General features: G+C 36.8%; 1 protein-coding gene across 8 annotated transcripts in view; it reads left to right on the forward strand.

Moving 5' to 3' along the window:
- The window catches only part of GRIK1 (glutamate ionotropic receptor kainate type subunit 1), a 419,139-nt gene extending 407,877 nt beyond the window's left edge, over positions 1-11,262 (forward strand). For 6 of the 8 annotated variants that reach the window (XM_060297863.1, XM_060297865.1, XM_060297871.1 and 3 more), the window contains 2 exons: positions 10,301-10,387; positions 10,799-11,262. In XM_060297863.1, the coding sequence (XP_060153846.1) occupies positions 10,301-10,387; positions 10,799-10,954 (243 nt within the window). In that variant the 3' untranslated portion in view covers positions 10,955-11,262. The remainder of the gene's footprint in view (positions 1-10,300; positions 10,388-10,798) is intronic. The other 2 variants (XM_060297866.1, XM_060297869.1) reach the window with 1 other exon arrangement.
- Positions 11,263-19,067: the final 7,805 nt, after the last annotated feature.

Raw genomic sequence — 19,067 nt, forward strand, 5'->3', positions numbered from 1 at the left:
TTTAGGAAGAGAGCAGAGAGGTATGAAAAGATTGAAAAATACATCAACAACTATGGAGCATGTAATGTCTAATTTGTTTCTTAACAATGCTGTATAACCTAATGTAGTAAGGGAAAAACTATAGCTTATTTTGTTTTAGACTAAAATTATAAATTGAATTATTTTAAAGTTTTTCCAGCAAAATTAGAACTACCTGAAGAATACATGTTGGATAGAGATTGTGCCCTTAGGAAAATCAACTGGATTATATGATTATAAACCAATCCAAGGAAAATTATTTCTAAATACCTCACTGCATTTGCCTAGCACTATATTATGTTCTATATGAGCCATCTGTGGAAAAGCAGAAAAATAATGGGTCCCAATTAGTTTCAAAGCCCATGACCCTTATACCCTAAGGTCTACTTCCTAGTAAGCAATTTAAAAGTAGCCTGAACAGCCTTGAAAAGCAAAAGGAAAGCAAAACATTCTTACTTCTTACACTATTTTCTGCTCACCTCACTGTACCAAGTGGCATTATTAATTAATTCTTATTGATAATGAAAAAATTCTGCTCGATGCTGCAGTTTTAACTTGCCTTTAGGAACCATCTCATTATGCTTCTCACAGTTATGGAATTTTATGTCCAGATGCACAAGCATATTAAAATCATTTTTGCTTTCAAAATCCTTTCCACAGAGACTGGTATCGTGGAAAATGGGATTCTCCTTTAAATTTTCAAAGAAATTTTCTTTGCAAAGAGAAAGGTATTCTTGTGATAGAAAACCAACATTACAAATGTTTTATGTGGTTTCAGCACCCTGCAGAATCTAAGCTTAATAGTTGTCAGCCCAAACATGGCTAATTGGCCGTACTGCACAGCAATGATTTTCCACATTACAATGTATACATCCAAATACACACAAAAATAATGAGTAAAACCAGAGTGATGTAAAGAAGTTACTGTAGTTCTCCTTAGTGATTAAAATTTTTAATTTAGCTTACCCAGAATTTTTTGTCTTTTTTCAACTGGAGGGTTCTGACTTAAAATATTAAAATATTCCAATTTTCCAACTTCAAAAACGAATGTTCTCTTGATCACTTAGACTTTACCAACCATAAGAACTAAAAAACTACTGTCTATAGATAGCCTGCTCTCATTTAGTATTTATCTTTCCTCACGGTCACTTGGCACATTATCAAATATCCAAGTGTCCTTGGCTTTATTTCTTCTGTAGTCTGATTAACTTATTTAGCAAATGATTTGGAAAAGTCTCTCTAATCAGGTTATTTCTGTAATTGTGCAAAGAGGCTTTTCTTTGCCTGGAAACCCAAACATTCATTAATTAACAGAGAGCCCAGAAAGCAATTAACATCCATTTAGAAATAACTTTTCAAATGTTCAAGTTGGCACCACCATGTAAACCAAACTCTGAAAGACGTTTGTGGCCCAATGGAAAGGTGACTTGGGAATCACAAGCCAAGAATCCAAGTCTCTGTACTGCTGCCGAATGGCTATGTGTCTTTAGGCAAGTCATTGTACTTCCCTCATCCTCAGTTCTGTCATCTGTGGAAAGAGGGGGTTGCAGTTAAAATTCTTTTCCAACCACGGTATTTTTTAATTCTAGTAGAAAGTGGGAAGAAAGTTAAAATGTAGAAGCCATGAAAAAAAAACTTGGAGAATTTATGTGTATTTTTATATATATATATATATATATATATATATATACACACACACACACACACACAAACACTTAAGCATATATGTATATACATTAACATATTTGTATATATTATATTATATATATATATATATATTTATTAAGATTGTGTGGTTATGTTGAACACATTAATTTCTTATGGTAATAAACAGAATTACCTTGCCCTGCCAATACTTAGGATAGAATGCCTGGCTCTGGATATAAAGAAAAACAGCTATCATGGCATCAAAGACTGAGAGGGCTCCCATCCAATAAATCATAACCAAATCATTACAAACACAGTGAAGATTTCTGAAGTAGAATAATTTTTGACTTTGGTGAGCCTATAGACTAGGTATAAAAAAGTGGGGGGATAAACTTAGGAGCTAGTCGAAGCTATGAAACCAATTAATCACAATTCCAGAACGAGGGAGATCAATGGGGCTGGAGTGCTCTGGAAACTATTCTGTAAGTGGAACTTAAATAATTCTGCTAAAGAGAGACAAAGGGAAACAAAGGAAAAGGATGATGTGCTTTTATTCTCCATTGATTTTACCCCTACCTTCCTCCACCATCAAGCATCAAGATTTTTATATGCATTGCTTCCAAGCTAGAGATGACTCAAACTCCTAGCTTTTCAATTTTAAGTGGATTTTACAAACTTGTAGCACAGACAAAAATCTTAAAAACCATGGCTTTCAATCTCAACAGCTAAGTGCTTCGTTAAATAAGTTAGTTGTTTTCATTCAAGAAGTTTATCTCTAATTAGCAAAAGCTAAAACCCAGAGGGTCAAGTTTGAGGAAATATACATAATAATGTTCTCCTACCTCTTTTTCCAATCCCTGACCCATTTTTGACCACTAGGAAAGAAAGAAAATATTAAAGGGAAATCATTAAGCTTAAATGCTAGCTGAATCCCTGAGAAGGCCTAATGACCATCCCTGAGCCAAGTCCTAACTTAGAGGGACAGGAAAATGGAAACCTCAGAAAATTTCAGGGTGGATCCTGAACAGAAAGTGCCATTGTTGTGTTCACAGTTTGTAACCCAGGAGATGGCAAGACTTGTAGAGATATCATACATCCAACTGTCTCCTGAATGGTAGAATATCAATGTCTAGGCAGTGATCCTTTGAACAGCTTCATAGAGTCTTGCTTAACTCCAGAGCATTCCAGGGAAAGTATCTAAAAATTCATGGCCTTTCCCAACAAAGAGCTTTGTGGAAGGGCTGAGAGAACCAGTGGATTGGAAGACTTGAGGCTGGAAGGGAAAAGATTCAAAGTGTAGACCTGACATGGAGACCATGGTGAGACCACAGGCATCTCAGAGGATGCAGCAGAGATAGCAGCATCCATGGCCTGGCAGGATGTCACACCCCAGGGGGAATCAAAAGGATAGAGGGTGGCCATGGACAAGCTGCTCCCACTATCACCAATGCCAAGACCCTCTATCGACCTCTCCTAAGCCCAGACACCCCTGGAAAAGAAAAAAGGAGAAGAGAGATGATAAGAGGCATGTATTAACTGAGCCATTAACCAAATGAAAACTTAGTTTTAAACCAAAAGTGAGTTACCTTGAGTTGACAAGATCCACTAGCAGATGGGGACCGATAAGCTACGGTGAATTCTGTTATTTTTTTAACGGCATCACATAGTTTTTTTGTTTTCTGTATACCTGGGTTTGTAGCTTGAGAAAAAAGTGTATCCACTACACGTGGGTATAAGCTGGTACCCCAAGGACTCCCTGTGCTATGTCCACAGGTACTATGGGGATCTGAAAACCTACATCAGAGTCAATTTACCTCTAAGGCAGAGCCATTCTCTGCATGAAACAAGGCATGCAAAGAATTTATTGGAATTTTATTTTTATGGCCCTAACTCAGCCTCTGAGTTGCCAGAAGGACCAGGCCCTCTCCTCTGTGAAGTGAGGGAACGCCAGTCCCCATGGTACTAACTCAGGCTATCAGAACAGAGTCTGGTCACGTTCATATGAGACCAAATCCAAAGGAAGCATGCAGGCTCCTAGCTTCAAGAGGGGCTGATGCAGGCTTTGGACGTGTAAGGAAGACAAAGAAAAGCTAGAGGGCTGGAGAAGAAAGTTACATTGGCCTCTGGCTATGACTCCAGAGAGGAGAAGACACTGTGGGCACTTTGGTTTGGCATGCAGACCAACATTTCTGCCACTTTTAGGCAAAGAGAGTTGCTTCCCCTTGGGTATGTGAGCCCACCTGAAGTTTATCCTCACTGCAGAAACAACTGTCTGTTCTTTGGCCATCAGGCTTGAATGGGATACCCGTCTGCCACTTCTGTGCCCTTTCTGGGGCAGCTGCTCTTGAGACAATTCAGAGGCCATGGGAGACAGAGGACAGTTCTCCACTCAAGTGACTGCTTCCTCTGAGAGTCTAGAACAGAGAGTGGACACAATTTCCCTGTGTTCTTAGGTCCCCTCACCTCCCAGGCTATTTTCCTTGTCCCACCTCTTGGGAGTTTAACCCCAGAAGTGGCAAGTGAGGGAAGATTAACCCCAGAAGTGGCAAGTGAGGGAGCCCTTCTCAGGTATTCCTCAGCGTCTAGGATGTGTCATCACCTGGTTGGACATTTCTCCTTGAAAGCAGACACTGAACAGTCCTATCTTCACCACTATGCCCAGTCCTATATGCTGGATCCTGAAGGCTCTAAGGCAAATTTACAATTCAAAGCACTATCTTTTTTCTTCTTTCAAACACCTGGCTGTTGTAATTAATTGCTTCAAAGATGGCAATAGCTTCCATAGGTCTATACAGGTTTATTTAAAAACTCAAAGCTGCAAATTTACCTCTTTTTTTTTTCTCTGTGTCATCCTACCCTGTGGGCAATGCATATAAAAGCTCCTGTTGCAACTGTAAAAATAGAAAAAAGAGTTGAGATTCAGAAGAATTGGAAAAAGTACATAGATCAATATCAAAATGTTCTGCCTCAGTGTTAACTTCACATTTCAAAGTTTTCTGTGAAATTATCACTAATGTTAGAAGAGAATAAATTTTCCTATACCCTAAGAGCTTGGGGGTATAGCGCTGGACAGCCACCCCAAGTGAAAAATGTAAGAATTCTTTAAAAAATATGTATATATATATATATATATATATATATATATATAGAGAGAGAGAGAGAGAGAGAGAGAGAGAGAAAGAGAGAGAGAGAGAGAGAATAACATTCAACATTATAGTTACATTTAATTTAATGGAAGAAAAAGTTTTCTAAATAAAATCTTTAAATAAAAATGAACCCAAGAAAGATGATCCTTGTGTATCTGGCCCCATCAAGTAAACTTGTGCCCCCCATAGATATATTTTTTGGTTTAAAGACCTCAGATAGGAAAACAAAGAATTCTAGGGCATGCCTTCATGCAAAGAATTAGAAGCTTAAATATAGAATCTGAGAGAGCTAAAATGTCAGCATCAAGCCTTAGGTGTGGGAACAAAAATGAAATAGGGAAGAAAAGAGGTGAAAGGACATAAAGATGGTGAAAACACGGCGTTAAAAGGAGCCAGGAAAAATCAGTTAGGGATGTCTATGTGCTATAGCCAAAGGAAGGCAAGACAGGGCTGTAGGGAGTGGTTACCAATGAAGAGCCAGTTTAAAGCATCAGCAGGGAAATGGTCTGTGAAAGGAAGACCATTGGGTCTGGGTCACAGGTGAGGATAAGCGTGGGAAACACACTTTGACATTTTTGTTCAGTGTTGAAATTTCCTCCACCTGAGATTTTTAGCACAGACTTAGGAGACGAGAATCAGCTTCCTCATTAGCTACTGGGTACAATTCATCATAACCACTATTCTGAAAGTTAATATGGTGACTAACTCTCTCTCTCTCAGATCCATTTTTTAAAAATCCTAAGGATGGTTACATGAAAGATGACCAGGGATTCTGAATAACCCCAAAAAGTTGGTAAAACCAGAGTAAATGATGCCTAAATTCTGAGTTCTGGAACAGGAGAACTGCACACAAAGATGGTGCCTGTATAGTTACTCCAAGACTCCCCTTCCTTATTCCTTCCTGTAATTAATGCAGGATGATTAAAGTCTGATCTCTGTTCTTAGATTATCAATTATCCTGTGAAGAAGTAAAACACTTGTGCAGATAGGTGACCAGACTGTCCAAAGCCTTCAGGTAGCAAACATACGAGTAGGATTCTTCATTGAGACACTGTCTCCGCACAGCTACAGCAATAATTTGACAAAACCAAGGAAATAATAGTAATAGTAGTAATAATCGCATTATTTCTCAGCAACCTAACCCCTCTGTATTTACTGATATTCTATATTTTACTGAGAATGGTCTTTACAAAGACTTTAAATCACAGCCTGCCTTTAAGTTAAAGCAGATCTATACATAAAATGAAAGATTTTTATACCTATAAAATGACATTAATGTTATCTATATCCTTCTTTTCTTCTAAGCATAAGGTGAAAATTTACTAGACAATGTCACAGATCACTTCAAATGTCTTTGAATAGGGAGTCTAATAAATTAAAGGGAGAAAACTGTAAAATCTGTATTATATTCTTGGCTAAGCCAGACCTTCTAAAAAATAATTTGTCAGCAAAACCCTTAAAATTACGTATTCAAAGTAGTTCTCCTAAATTTACCAGTGAATGAAAGCTCTGAATGCATAAATGTTAAATATACAACGAGAATCAATCTGATACTCACATCTTGATGCCAAGTTTGCAACCAGTATGAAAGCTTAGCCTCGGTTCTTTCAATATTGTAAACTACAATCAAATTCTAGCACACAACTTTTCCTACAACATAAAAAAAACATTCTCCACCCTAGACTTTTTTTTCCCTAAGGCAGCTTATTTTAAAACAAGAAGAACTTGATTAGCTCCCCCCAACATTTCCAGGGCAGTATTTGCAATAAAAGGATGAAGGTGTCAGGAGAGGAGAATAATTTATGTTCAGGTTCACTCTAGTACCAAGAAATCAAATATTTGGGGTTAATCCAAAGGAGATGTCATGCAGTCAGCAATTATAAAGAGAAACAAGCCAAAGAGGGATGTAAAACAAGGCAGGAGAAAGGAAAGAAAGGGGGCCTCGTGAGGGACACACCACAGGCACTGAAGAAGTGGAGAAGAGGGATGACATTCTGCAGAATAAAGAAGCAGGTCCTTCTCCTTTTAAAGCCAAGAGAGCTACAGTGTTAGTGGAAGTTTCAGCCACAGTCTCTAACAGACTAACTTCTATTTCTCAGTTTCCTTTCTTCTATGAGAGAAGTCACACACACACACACACACACACACACCTCACTTTATCTTTGGATAGTGCCAGGAACAGCAAAACTGGCAGTCACATTGTTTACTACTGTAAATTCATTTATAAGTGAATTTTCCTATCAAACTTATCATCATGGGGATTCACTGTAAATGGGTCCTTATGCACAAAGATGATAATACTTTTAAATGGCAAGGAACTGCAGTTAGTTTCCATTCTCTTCTTATAGATGACCACCTATCGTGCGCAAGATACAAGCTGTCATAAAGCCTATTATTACATAAACACCAAAACATGTTATGGGCTGTGTAAAACAAATAATAATAGACACTGAAAATTCTATGCTTTAAACATGTATAGCGCCTACTTGAACTAAAACACTGGTATAAAAAGTTCAAAGGAATTGGTGCAGAGAAGGGCATGCAAAGGTTAAAATTAAAGAAGCATTAAATTGTCACTGTTTTTCCACTTCACTAAAAAAAAAATAGATAACGACAGATAAATAGATGATAGATAGATAGATGATAGATCAGCGAGTGCTGTAGACTTAAAATATTTCTAGTGATGTATAACATTTTATTTTAAAGAAAGAGAGTACTTACTATGTGCCAGGTATTATGCTAAGTGTTTTATGTATGTCAACTTGATGATTCTCATAATAGCTCTACGAAAAGGACTCTACTATTGTTTCCATTTTACAGATGAGAAAACTTGAGACAAAGAGAAAATAAACACCTTGTTCAGTGTAACACAGCTACTAAGCAGCATAGCTGAAACTTCAACTCCAGCATTCTGACACCAGGAGCCAACTCATAACTATAATTCATGGTTATATATGTAGATCCACTAAAAATATGAATTCCATCCACCAGAGAAAAATGGGAGGACCTAGGATCCAAGCTACCAGGGGACTTTAGAGTTTGCAAAGCACTGGAGGATACTGCTGCAGTATCCTACCCCTAGTTTCCCTGCCTCTAGAGCAAAGCAGCTAGGTCGACATCATTATGCTTGATACTCTCTAATGAAGGAGTTTAGAAATTTAAACCTTCATGCTTTAAATATAGCTTTTCTGTGGCTGTATGAACATGAAGGGGTTCATGAAAACCAAGTCCAGAAGTGAAAATTGTGGAAAGCAACTATAATTTTGATCCTAGTTCAGAAGCTCAATCTTTATATGTTATATGTAGTTTTAGTTCTTAGATTATAATAGGCAAATTGATTAATGAATATGAGCCCTTCCCATGCCACTCTGTGCTGAAAGATGACCTTCACAGTTTCATTTCCTGTGGATATGAGAGTGTGTTACTTGCTCAAGTTCATGGCTTGTAGGGGCCTTAAAGGTCATCTTTCTTTGTGACTACAGCAAAAACTTGGAAGCAGAAAGGTCAGCCCCCATATCTTGCCATTTTCTTTTTGACAGTTGGAGACAAAGCAAGAATCAAAAAGAAATCACAGTTTGTGACCAAAGACAGAGAAACCAGACCACTGATAAAACTACATTTATATTCACTCTCACACAGGCAGCAAGAAATAAATACCCAGGATTAATCAAAAAAAAAAAAAAAAAAGAAAGAAAGAAAAGAAGAAGAAGTTTGTTGTATTTTAAGGCAATAAAAAATTTGGAGGAGGATTTTGTTTTTAAAGAAAAAAACGATACATATTGTCAAGATAAGATCTATGACTGCCCCTTTACCCAAAAGAGGTTAAGGAAGGATTTCAAGTTGTGTTGTAAAACTGATTGTGTCTTCCACATGAGTCACATCTAGAGACCCATTTTTGTCATTTCAGTGCAAAACAAAGTGAAGAGTCTAAAATCAAACATTTGAAAGTTCAAATAAAACAAAAAGATTATAATTTCTTAACATATTTTATGGGGAAAGAATCCACAGAAAGCACTTTATAATAATTTAATAAAAAGAATTAATGATGGTGTAGCAGATTTCAAGTGAAAGCAATTAAGTCTGGGGAGTCAGACAGGCTGAGTTCAAATGCAAGCTCTTTATCTTATGAGCCATATTTCTTAGGCAAGTTACCTAAATCTCTAATAGTAAATTTCCCCATCTATATAATGGGCATAATAACTCTTACTTTATAAGGCTGTTGTGAAGTTCATGTGTTAACAGCGTATGTAAAATCCTTGACACTCCTTCCTTCCCTCTCTCCTCTCCTTCCACTTTAATGAACTTTCTGAAACCAGAAATGTCCTGTGCAAAAACATTTTCTTCCATTCAGATAAATTTCTGAACAAAGTTTGCAAAACCCCAATACAACACTGTCTACCACAGTGACACTATAAAATATCCATTCCATCTTAGCAGCAACACAAATTTCACATCACATAATGTTACAAAAATTATATCTCATTCGTGACATACTTGCTGTAGCATTTTTTGAAGTATAATTCATGGAAAACATTTCTGAATTTTCCTTTGCATGGTCTGACACCCTCTCAATTCACTGAAGCTACAACTTACCATTTGAAAGAAAATTAACATGTGTGACCTGAATTTTCATTTTTTCATACCATAGGAAAGTGGAAATTAAATTCAAATCCTATAAACACTTAGGTGCAAAAGAGACAAGAACTCATATGCAAACAGCTAGGTTTTTTTTTAGAGGTGTATGTCTAGTAAGTGGATAATTTATACCTAGAATCTAAATTTGTAAGTCTGGTTTTCAAATCAAGTAGATAAATTAAAACTACTACTTATATCAAATACATCAGCTCTTTTATAGAACAAAACGGAGTGTAAATTTTCAAAAAAGAATGTTGCACATTGATACCCAAGGACCACAGAAGACATTCCATACTCTGCACACATGGGGCACCAATTTCTTCCTATCAGGCACTCACATCCTAAAGAAATCACCTGGTGACATGTTATCATTTGGCTTTCAACTATGTCTATTTTGTGAGTTAATGGTAAAGGAATAATGCTTGCACTTCCATAAACTTTACCAAAGCCTTTGGGTTTTTACAGAAAGTTTTAGGAGCAATCTCATCAAAAACAACACTACTTTGTAGAAATCTCTATACAAGCAGAAATTTGTCACTCAAAGATCTTATCTTGGCTGGAAGAAATGACAGCAAATTATGTCTTATTACACCATTTATATATTGTGCATGTGAAAAGACATAGTGTAATTGTAATAGATATGTATGCATATATATGCCATCTGCATATGCATAACATTTTATAATCATAATTCCATTTTTGTTTTGTATTATGCCATCATCTTTGCTGTGCAGTTCAGTACCATATTATTTTCATTTCAACCACAGCTGCATCATTGCTGCTGCCAGATCTCTCTGTTTTTTTGGAGAAAATATACAATTTAAAATTGTTTTTTTTTTCTTTTTTTTTATCAGAAAGGAAAGTCATCAAGAATTAGATTTTATTTTAGGAACAAAGTAAGGTTTCATGGGAGAAAAAAACAAAGCCTTGGTGTAGAGAAGGTTTGTTCATTTTCTATAGCATTACTGAAGTGTCCGTATGCCTTGATAATCCTATCAATGTTTGGATCATCTCACTGGGGGAAATGACTTAATTTAACTCTATTTTGGTGTCTCCACAAAGGTAAGTTGTCTATTTTGAGAGCCTACCTGGGTAGTTTTATGCTACTTCATTTGTGAATAAAACCCCAAAGTTTGCCCAGCTCACTTGTCGAATCAGTTTCCACAAGTAGAAAAGGTGGGGGTGGGGGGCAGTGGGTGGAGGAGGTGGTGTGGGAACCGGCTGGGGATTTACCTGTGGCACAGTTGTCGTAGACCAATATTTCATAATCATAAAAACCTAGGCAAGAGACAGATCAACGAACCACGGAGATAGTGGGTTAAACTGATGCTCTATTATTTCATGTTCTCTAGTGTCTCTCTTTCAATGCCATCATGGAAGAACTGGGAATCTCACTCAAAAATCAGAAAAAGCTAAAGAAAAAGTCAAGAACTAAGGGGAAATCTTCCTTCACAAGTATCCTCACTTGTCATCAAAGACGAACTCAGAGAAAAGAGAGTGTGGCTTGAGCCAGGAAAACACCTGTAGGAAGCTTGCAGGAAGAAAAACACATGCTCGCTACAGGTTTTTGGAGAAAGGATTTCTGACACCTGTGCTATGTGTTTCCATATATCTATATACATAACTCGATTATGCATACAGATATAAGAAATACAAAAGTTTCAAAAGCTCACATAGACCGAGATTACTTGGGAAGCAGCACGGATTCTTTTGAAATTAATTTGTATGTTCACTTATTTCACCTTTTCTCTTTCATCCCAATAAATTGCTGTGTGTTCTTTCTAAATAATAATAAAACAACAGGGTTTTTTTTCCAGAATAATTTTGAGTGTTGGTTTGTTCCCCATTACTTGCTCTTATTCACAATGTTTGGTTTCCAAGTGTCATCAGCTGTCTACTTTGCTATTTTGATGAATCCTCTTACATTTTCAGCCTGATAGAACAATTCCTGACTGAGTTCAAAAAATTCTTTTAGTTTATACCAAATACCTAGTGATTATAGTAAAATGAAACCATTCATTTTTGTGTTTTAAAATCTAATTTTATAAATAGTTTAATTTGTACTTGGAACATCTGTGAATATAAAAGGATACTAAAGAGGGAAAATTCATTCAAAAAAATAAAAGTGTCCACCACATTTGAGGCACCATTCTAGGTTCTGGGGATACCACAGTAAGGAAGAGGGATGTGGTCCCTGCCCTTGCATATATTATAATAAAATGAAAAAAAAAATTCTATTACCCAAAGGAGGATTAAGCACTTCCTCAATGGAGGTCAGAAGCTGCGGGAACATGCAGTAGTATTGAACCTGGGATGGGACAAGGAAGTCTTCCTGGAGGAAGGTACAGCTAAGATCTGAAGGAGGGTGAGTTAATCTAGTGCAGAGAGAGACATCAGATGGAGAAGGCAAGCATTCCAGTTGAGGAAGTAGTTATTCTAAGGCACTGCAATAAGAGAGAAATAGGGCCAGAATGATGGAGGAAAAAGGAGTTTGGTAGCTAAAATGCATGGAGGTACAATGGGGCTAAGCAGTAACAACCACTCTGGCTGAGAATAAAGAACTGAGAGAAAGAAGACTGAGAGGAGGAGAAGAGAGAGGTTCCCTTGCTCAGTAACCCAGAGGAAGGATATTATAGCCTGGCCCAGTGGAGTACCAGAGAGACCGTTACATGACAGAGGTAACTTAGAGGCACAAGTCACACAGCCAGAGATTCAGAAAGTGGTCATGAGGGAAAGAAGAGGGGGTTCAAGGAAAACACCAGGATTTGGGTGTGGAGGAGTGGGTGTGGAGGAAGGGATGCTTAGCTGGGGAGCTGAGGTATTGGGAAAAAACAATGGGAAAGGAGCAGGCATTGGATCAATATTTCATATAATTAAATCCCATTGGTTTCTGTAGGATTATTTTACAACTAAAAGAAACTTTTAATCTAGTCTCTCTAGAGTTTAAGTGCAAAAATAGTTCCAGATCTAAAAAGGAAAAAAAAAAAAAAAAGACCTTTAAAATAGCAATAACATATACTGGACAGATATTTTTCAGTGATTGTAATCAACACTCAGATTTCGGATCAATTCGAGTTTTATTAACAACAAATAGAAGACAATGTAGCTCATAAAACTGCATTAAGATGCTTATATTTAAAAATTACAAATAGAAATATGATGAATCCAACTAGCTGAAAATGAACTAGAATGATATGAAAATATGACAGGGCAAATATGCAGTTTATTTAGTTCATTAAAAATTATACCAAAGGAATTCTATTTTACATTTTCTAATTTAACAGTACAATATTTTCTCTCATTTCAGAAAATATTACAGTGCTGTATCCTTTCACATACAGTTATAGTAATTTGTGGGGAAAAAAAAGTATATCAACTTCTAATATGTAAAGTGTGTGTGTCAATCTGGCTTCTAGGTATTTTAAAGCCTGTTAACCATATTCCTCTTCACTTATCAGTAACTGAATTTTTATTCAAGGCATAATATATTGAACTAGGCAAAACTGCAGAACAGGGCTTTTTTATATTAACTACTAAATGTAATATATAATCACCTTCCTTTCCCCCCAATATTTTTATTCTGAAAACTCATTTGATGTGTACACATGGGCATATGTTTCTGTGTGTGTCTGTGTGTGGTGGGGTGAAGAACAGAGTAAGCTAATGAGTTCAGAGGAGAGAATAAGAAGAAACTACAGAATATCTGGAACCTGGTCCAGAAAAAATTCCCTGAGATCAACTATTAATCTTTGAGATTTTCATCCCTTCCTCTGAAGAATAGTGACTCATACACAGTTATGTAGAAATCAATGGCAAAGTTAATTAAAGACTGGATCTAACATTTCTTCCTTCAGCAATTTCTTGATGTTAATAGGAAAAGATGGCTCAGGTGAAATATTCAAGAAAAGAAAGGAAAGTCAGTGTTGATTGAAATACGATGTTCACAGTTAAGAGTTATTTTCCTTTCAAGTTTCAAATCTGAACCTTTCTTGCCTTCAGTGTAGAGAAAATGGAAGAGAAACTATTAACTACTTGCATTGGCCCCATGGGGTTGCTGATACATATGGGGCTCAGAGTTTTCCATTCTTAGTCTAGAAGATGCTGGAGAGAGACAGAAATAAGAAGGAAGTAGGTTAAAGAAAACTAGATGAAGATAAACTATATTTGACCAGCATTCTTTTCTCTATCTCAGCAGTTACTGCTTTAGTTTAACTCTTTGTCTGACGTAAAAGGACTAAATAGTTTCTTAATTAGGAAGCTCCTGCGATTGTTGTTTTAAAGGAGGAATACAATTAAGAGTGTCTATTCTGAGAAAGGTATCCCTAAGAGCTATATATGCAGTGTGATTTTTACAGAAACATGAAGTCTATCAGTTCCAAAATGTAAAGCCCACCAGAGTCTCTCGAACATCAGAGGATCCAATGCATCAAGTAACAAACTGGCTCAAATTATAGTCTACTTGCTCAATTCATTTATTATTTGGATCCTTCAGCTTACAGCAAGGAGAGGACAGGCATTCACTGATGAAGGAGAGGACAGGCATTCACTGTCAGAAGTGCACAGGGTTAGGGCGAGTAAGCCATTCCACCTAAGGTAATGGAGTGCTTAGAGAAGGTGTCTACTGGGGTGGGGAAGAGGTGATAAAAGGTGAGGCTGGGACTTCAAAGGCACCCTCAGTTCTCAGGTTTGTTCAGGTCTAGTCCTGTACATGGAGGGAAACTTTTTTCCAGTCATATTTTTTAAAATAATGACCATGTAGAAGGAAGAAGCAGGACAAAATAGGAACAGTAAATCCTCCAGAGTGGAGACATATATACTACATTTACAAGTAGTAACTCAAAGTCCCATAAGCCTTGGGAGTGAAATGACCATCTTGACGTGCTGATGTTTAGAAATCCAGAAACAGGCTGGCTTTGCAGGTGAGTGTCCTCATAGTAAGTCACAGGCTCACCAGAGAGACTTGCTTTTAAGCTTTGTCCATAAGATACCCAATTAAAGAAGTTACTCCATTTTTACACAGCTTAGTAGGTTAAATGAGACTCCAAAATGGATTCGTGGACATGTATTGTCTGGTTTGTTTGTTTATTTACATTCATATCCTTCTTCCTTCCTTTCACCCCTCATTTCCTATCCCTTTTTCTTCATTAATAGAGTGCCTAGACATCCTAGTTTGCCCTGAATGATTCTGCATTAAGCCTGAAATTGTGAAGTCCTGTAGTTTAGGCTCCTCCCGCCCTTCACATGCGTATCTTAATTTGGACAATAAGTCCTAGGACATTTTGCCCATTGGTCTCAAGCTTCCTTTTCTTGACAGCCACACAGTTTCACTAACAAAGCTGAAACCTCTACTGATGTTAAAAAGGAGCCTCATCCAAAGGAGCCAACAGAAGGCAAGGGACCACTACCCTCCATCAAAGTAATCCAGGATGACCTGGAGGGAGTCAGATTGACTTTGACATTTCATTTGGATATTATGAGAAAAATTTTACACATATAGATATATGGCAATATAGATATAGATAGATGGTGATAGATGATAGATACATAGATACATAGATAGATGATAGATAGATAGATAGATAGATAGATAGATAGATTAGATAGATAGATAGATAGATAGATAGATAGATAGATAGATAAAGATAGATAGATAGATCCCATTGTTTTAGTCTGACCTGGGCTATGCTCTCAGTAAATGTCAAGGTCATGTCATCAGATGTTAATGATTGTTATAGGGAGCTATTATTTAACAAGGATGAGCTAAATCCAGGTACATTGTATGTACTTCACAATATTTGCTCATGTAATAGTCACAGTAAACCCTAAAGGAAATATTTTTTACCAAGTTAAAAACAGAAATTCAGAGAGGTTAAATATCTTGCCCAAAGTCACTTAACCATGAAGTGGCAAACGGTGCAGCATAACCCTGCTCCATCATCGCAACAACAGTGGTTCTTTCCTAACTTTTGGAGGCTAAGTACCATTGACTAAATTCAGGCTTTGTCCCAAGCATACATGATCTCATAGCATCCTCTCAACAGCCTTACCAAGTTAGTACTCTCCCATCACAAAAAAAGGAAACTGTAAGAAAAAATGTTAAGTAGCTCCCCAAACTCAGACTGCCTGCTGTTTAAAGAACTAAGATTCTAACTTCAATCTCTCAGAGTCCAGAGGCTCTTAGCCACGGCACTATACAATCTTGTCTTTTTGTTTTAATGCAAACCTTGACTGAATTTTTAAAGAACTATCCATGGAGCAATTTTTAAAGAACCATCATTTAATAGAGCAGATAAAGAATTTCCTCTACTTATCGATGTTTGCTATTGTTGTTTCCTAGAAGCAATATTTAAGCATTCTAACCCTTAATACAAGACAAAATGAACTCTCCACCGAATCTGTGAATTAGTTGTATTACAGATTTAAAATTACTCTTTGAACACTTCTCATTCATAAGGCAAGTCATTCAAATCATAGTAAAAACGTGTGAATGGCATGATATGATAATTACTGTATCTCAAGGCTCATCATGTTTCCAGTAATCTCAAAGGACACCATTAGATTGTAAATTCCCAGCTGATTGTAAACTTCTAGAATGAATGAGCATATTTCTTTGAAATATCAATCACTCTATAGAGGATTTTTAGCCTCTTGCATATAGCAAGTAATAAACAAAGTCTTGCTAAAAAATGAATGACAATCTTTGGAGCAAGTTTTGAGGAAGATATAGTCCTTGCCTTTGAGAATATTGGAATTGAATAGGTCAAATTTCAGAGGTGAAATTTTGTTGACACTTGATTTTTAAAGACTATGATTGCAAATGCCATTGAGTTTTCTAGGATTTGAATTCCTATCTACCCACAAGGAGCACATTCTGGCAACTTCTTCAGTAAGAGACCAAAAAATATAACAATCTCAAAAAACACACACACACACAAGATAAAGATTTTCAAGTAACCAACATAAGAGAGAATTTTAAATGTGTCGATAATGTCTTCACTACTTTTATATCTGTCATTAAGCTACTTCCAGACTGTCTCTGAAGTTGCAGGCTGCTTTTTCTTGTCTTCATGATGAATTCTGTACCTAGAGCAGCAAATTTAAATGAGACCATTTTTAATAAAGCCATGCCTAGATTTAAAAGTAATTTAGTGGCATGAAGCATAATAAGCCAAATTATAGTGATGAAAGAAACATTTTCATTAAAGGTTTAAAAAATGACACTCTGAACTCCAATGTAGGGATGGAATTGAGTCTACATTGTCTCAAGGGAAACAAGGTAACAAATGACAGCTAGAATTTTAAGCTCATCATAATATATATATAATTAGTTTTGACCTTTTCACAACATTCCAACAAATAGAGTGATTCATAAGCATGCAGGTTGCAAATGAAATAAATTGCAAGGGTATCTTTCCCTGAAATGTTTAATGATCTCATCATAGATTTCCGGGATGATTTCCTTCTGACTTCCTCTGGAAAATAATGCTATTAGGAGACACACACCAGGTTAATTTCATCGACCCAGAACCAACCAACATCTACAACTTTCGTGTGGATCATGTCTTCCTGTTTATGTGGAAACTTTTTATTTCCTCCTCTCTCTCACCACTTCCGTCTCTCCAAATCCAAACCTGACTTAAAGACTCAAGTCAGATGCCACTGATTACAGCAGTTCTTTGGTATCGTCAAGAGATTGTTTCCAGGAGCTGCAGCAGGTACCAAAATCCACAGATGCTCAAGTCCCTTCTGCAAAATGGCAAAGTACAATGAACAGAGTTGACCCTCCATATCCACTGGTTTCACAACCGCAGATTCAACCAACCACAGAGTGAAATTTCCAGATGCAAAACCCACATATACAGAGGGCCGGACTAATTCTGTACTTGAAACTTTCCCTAATTTCTTTCTGTCTCTCTCCAGTGACCTTTATCTGCACTCAATCACTTTGACCTTAAAATTATTTCGTCCATGTTGGTAACTTGTGCAGCATTTTATTTTCCCCTTATTATCAGCCTCTCCACCACTGCTCCCAATGACTGGCTCACACAGTTTAGGATGTTAGCCCTATTAAATGTGTAAATGAATCCAACCGAGGCCATGAAATTATCCCCAAAATACAAAACTTTACTCATGTCCTCCATTCTTAAACTTTCTTGGAAAGAACTTGGATTAATACTTTCCCTCCTTATCTCCCCCTTTCTGTTTTCCAGATCTTATTTTTCTCCCCAAAGATATAACAAAATATTGCAAGTTCCCAGAAACTCACAAAGTACATCAGATCTTTCAAACAAGTGTCCATATTGAAGAGATTCTTCCTGGATATAAATGTTTGCATTTGCCTTGGCAATCTCAGAAGTCATTTGTAATTTAAAAGACACAAGTGTAACCCAGACCCTAAAAAAAATAACATGCTAACAAAGAAGATTATACACCCACAAAATGTATTAATTCAAAAATTTAGGACTAATAGACTAAAAGAAAGGAAGGGAAGAAGGAAGGGAGGGGAGGAGGAAGGGTTCCAGGGTTCAGTTAAACAGCAACTATGTTCGCATTTATAAGAATGCTAGACTGGGGATGTGGAGATGGGAGGTTCTATTCCTCTACAGAGGAAGTAGGAAAGAGGGCCTTATGCTATAACCTAAGAGAGGTAGGTTGTAACTGAGTTGGACACTCCTGACAGTAAAAGTAAAATGCTAGCATCAATTATCAAAGGATTACAGGGGTTCTAATTTGTCTGAGATAGTTGATATTTGTTTATTTAAAGTAGAAAGATGGGCTATAAGATGGACCAAACACCTAGCCAGTTTTATTGCTCTATGTGGCATTAAAAGCCATTTAAATTTTATCAAATGTGATTGTTCTTTTTACCCCTGAATTAGCAATGAGTGCTGAAAACTTCTAACAAATGCCACAGAACATGCAACCAGGTACACCATTCAGGTCTCATTAACAATCACTCCAATCATGCTCTCACTGACCTTTCCTACTCTTCAACCTATGAAAACAGAGGTCTACAAAGGGTAAAGTGTGAGAGACTTTTCAGATTATCCTACTTTTTTCTTATGAGGGAGAGGTGTGCTCCCATCACCAACCGCATAAAGACAGGCATTTCACCCCCTCACCAAATACTTCTGCAGGTGACTTCCTCAGATGACCTTGTGCCCATCTGAACAGATGAAGTAGAAGATTACAGAGGAGATGGCCTTTGAACTTGCTACTCTTTAGTATGGGGACACACCAGAGCAGTTTTGTGATTTACACAGAATGAACAGCTGAATCAGAGAAAGAGCTGGTCCTCGTCATGAGTATTTTCTCTCAAACTATCATTTTTAAGACAACATTATTCTTCACTTCAGATCTTTCAAAGAATACTTTGTTACCTTTAATCACAGCATCAATAGAATCCACAGTGGCATTTTCTACCTCACATTTGTTCCAGGGTTTAGAATATGGCCCTAAGACAATGGGTTGGGCTTTCTTGAGCTGTGTCCTAAAATTTTCATTCCAAATCACATTGCTTTTGTAGTTTAAAATTATTTATTTAGCTATGAATCATGAAAAGATGGTGATGTTAAGTCGAAATAAAAGGATTTCTTTATACTGACAGTATATTTAGGACAT

This window comes from Globicephala melas, chromosome 4 (assembly GCF_963455315.2).
Source record: "Globicephala melas chromosome 4, mGloMel1.2, whole genome shotgun sequence".
Taxonomy (NCBI): domain Eukaryota; kingdom Metazoa; phylum Chordata; class Mammalia; order Artiodactyla; family Delphinidae; genus Globicephala; species Globicephala melas.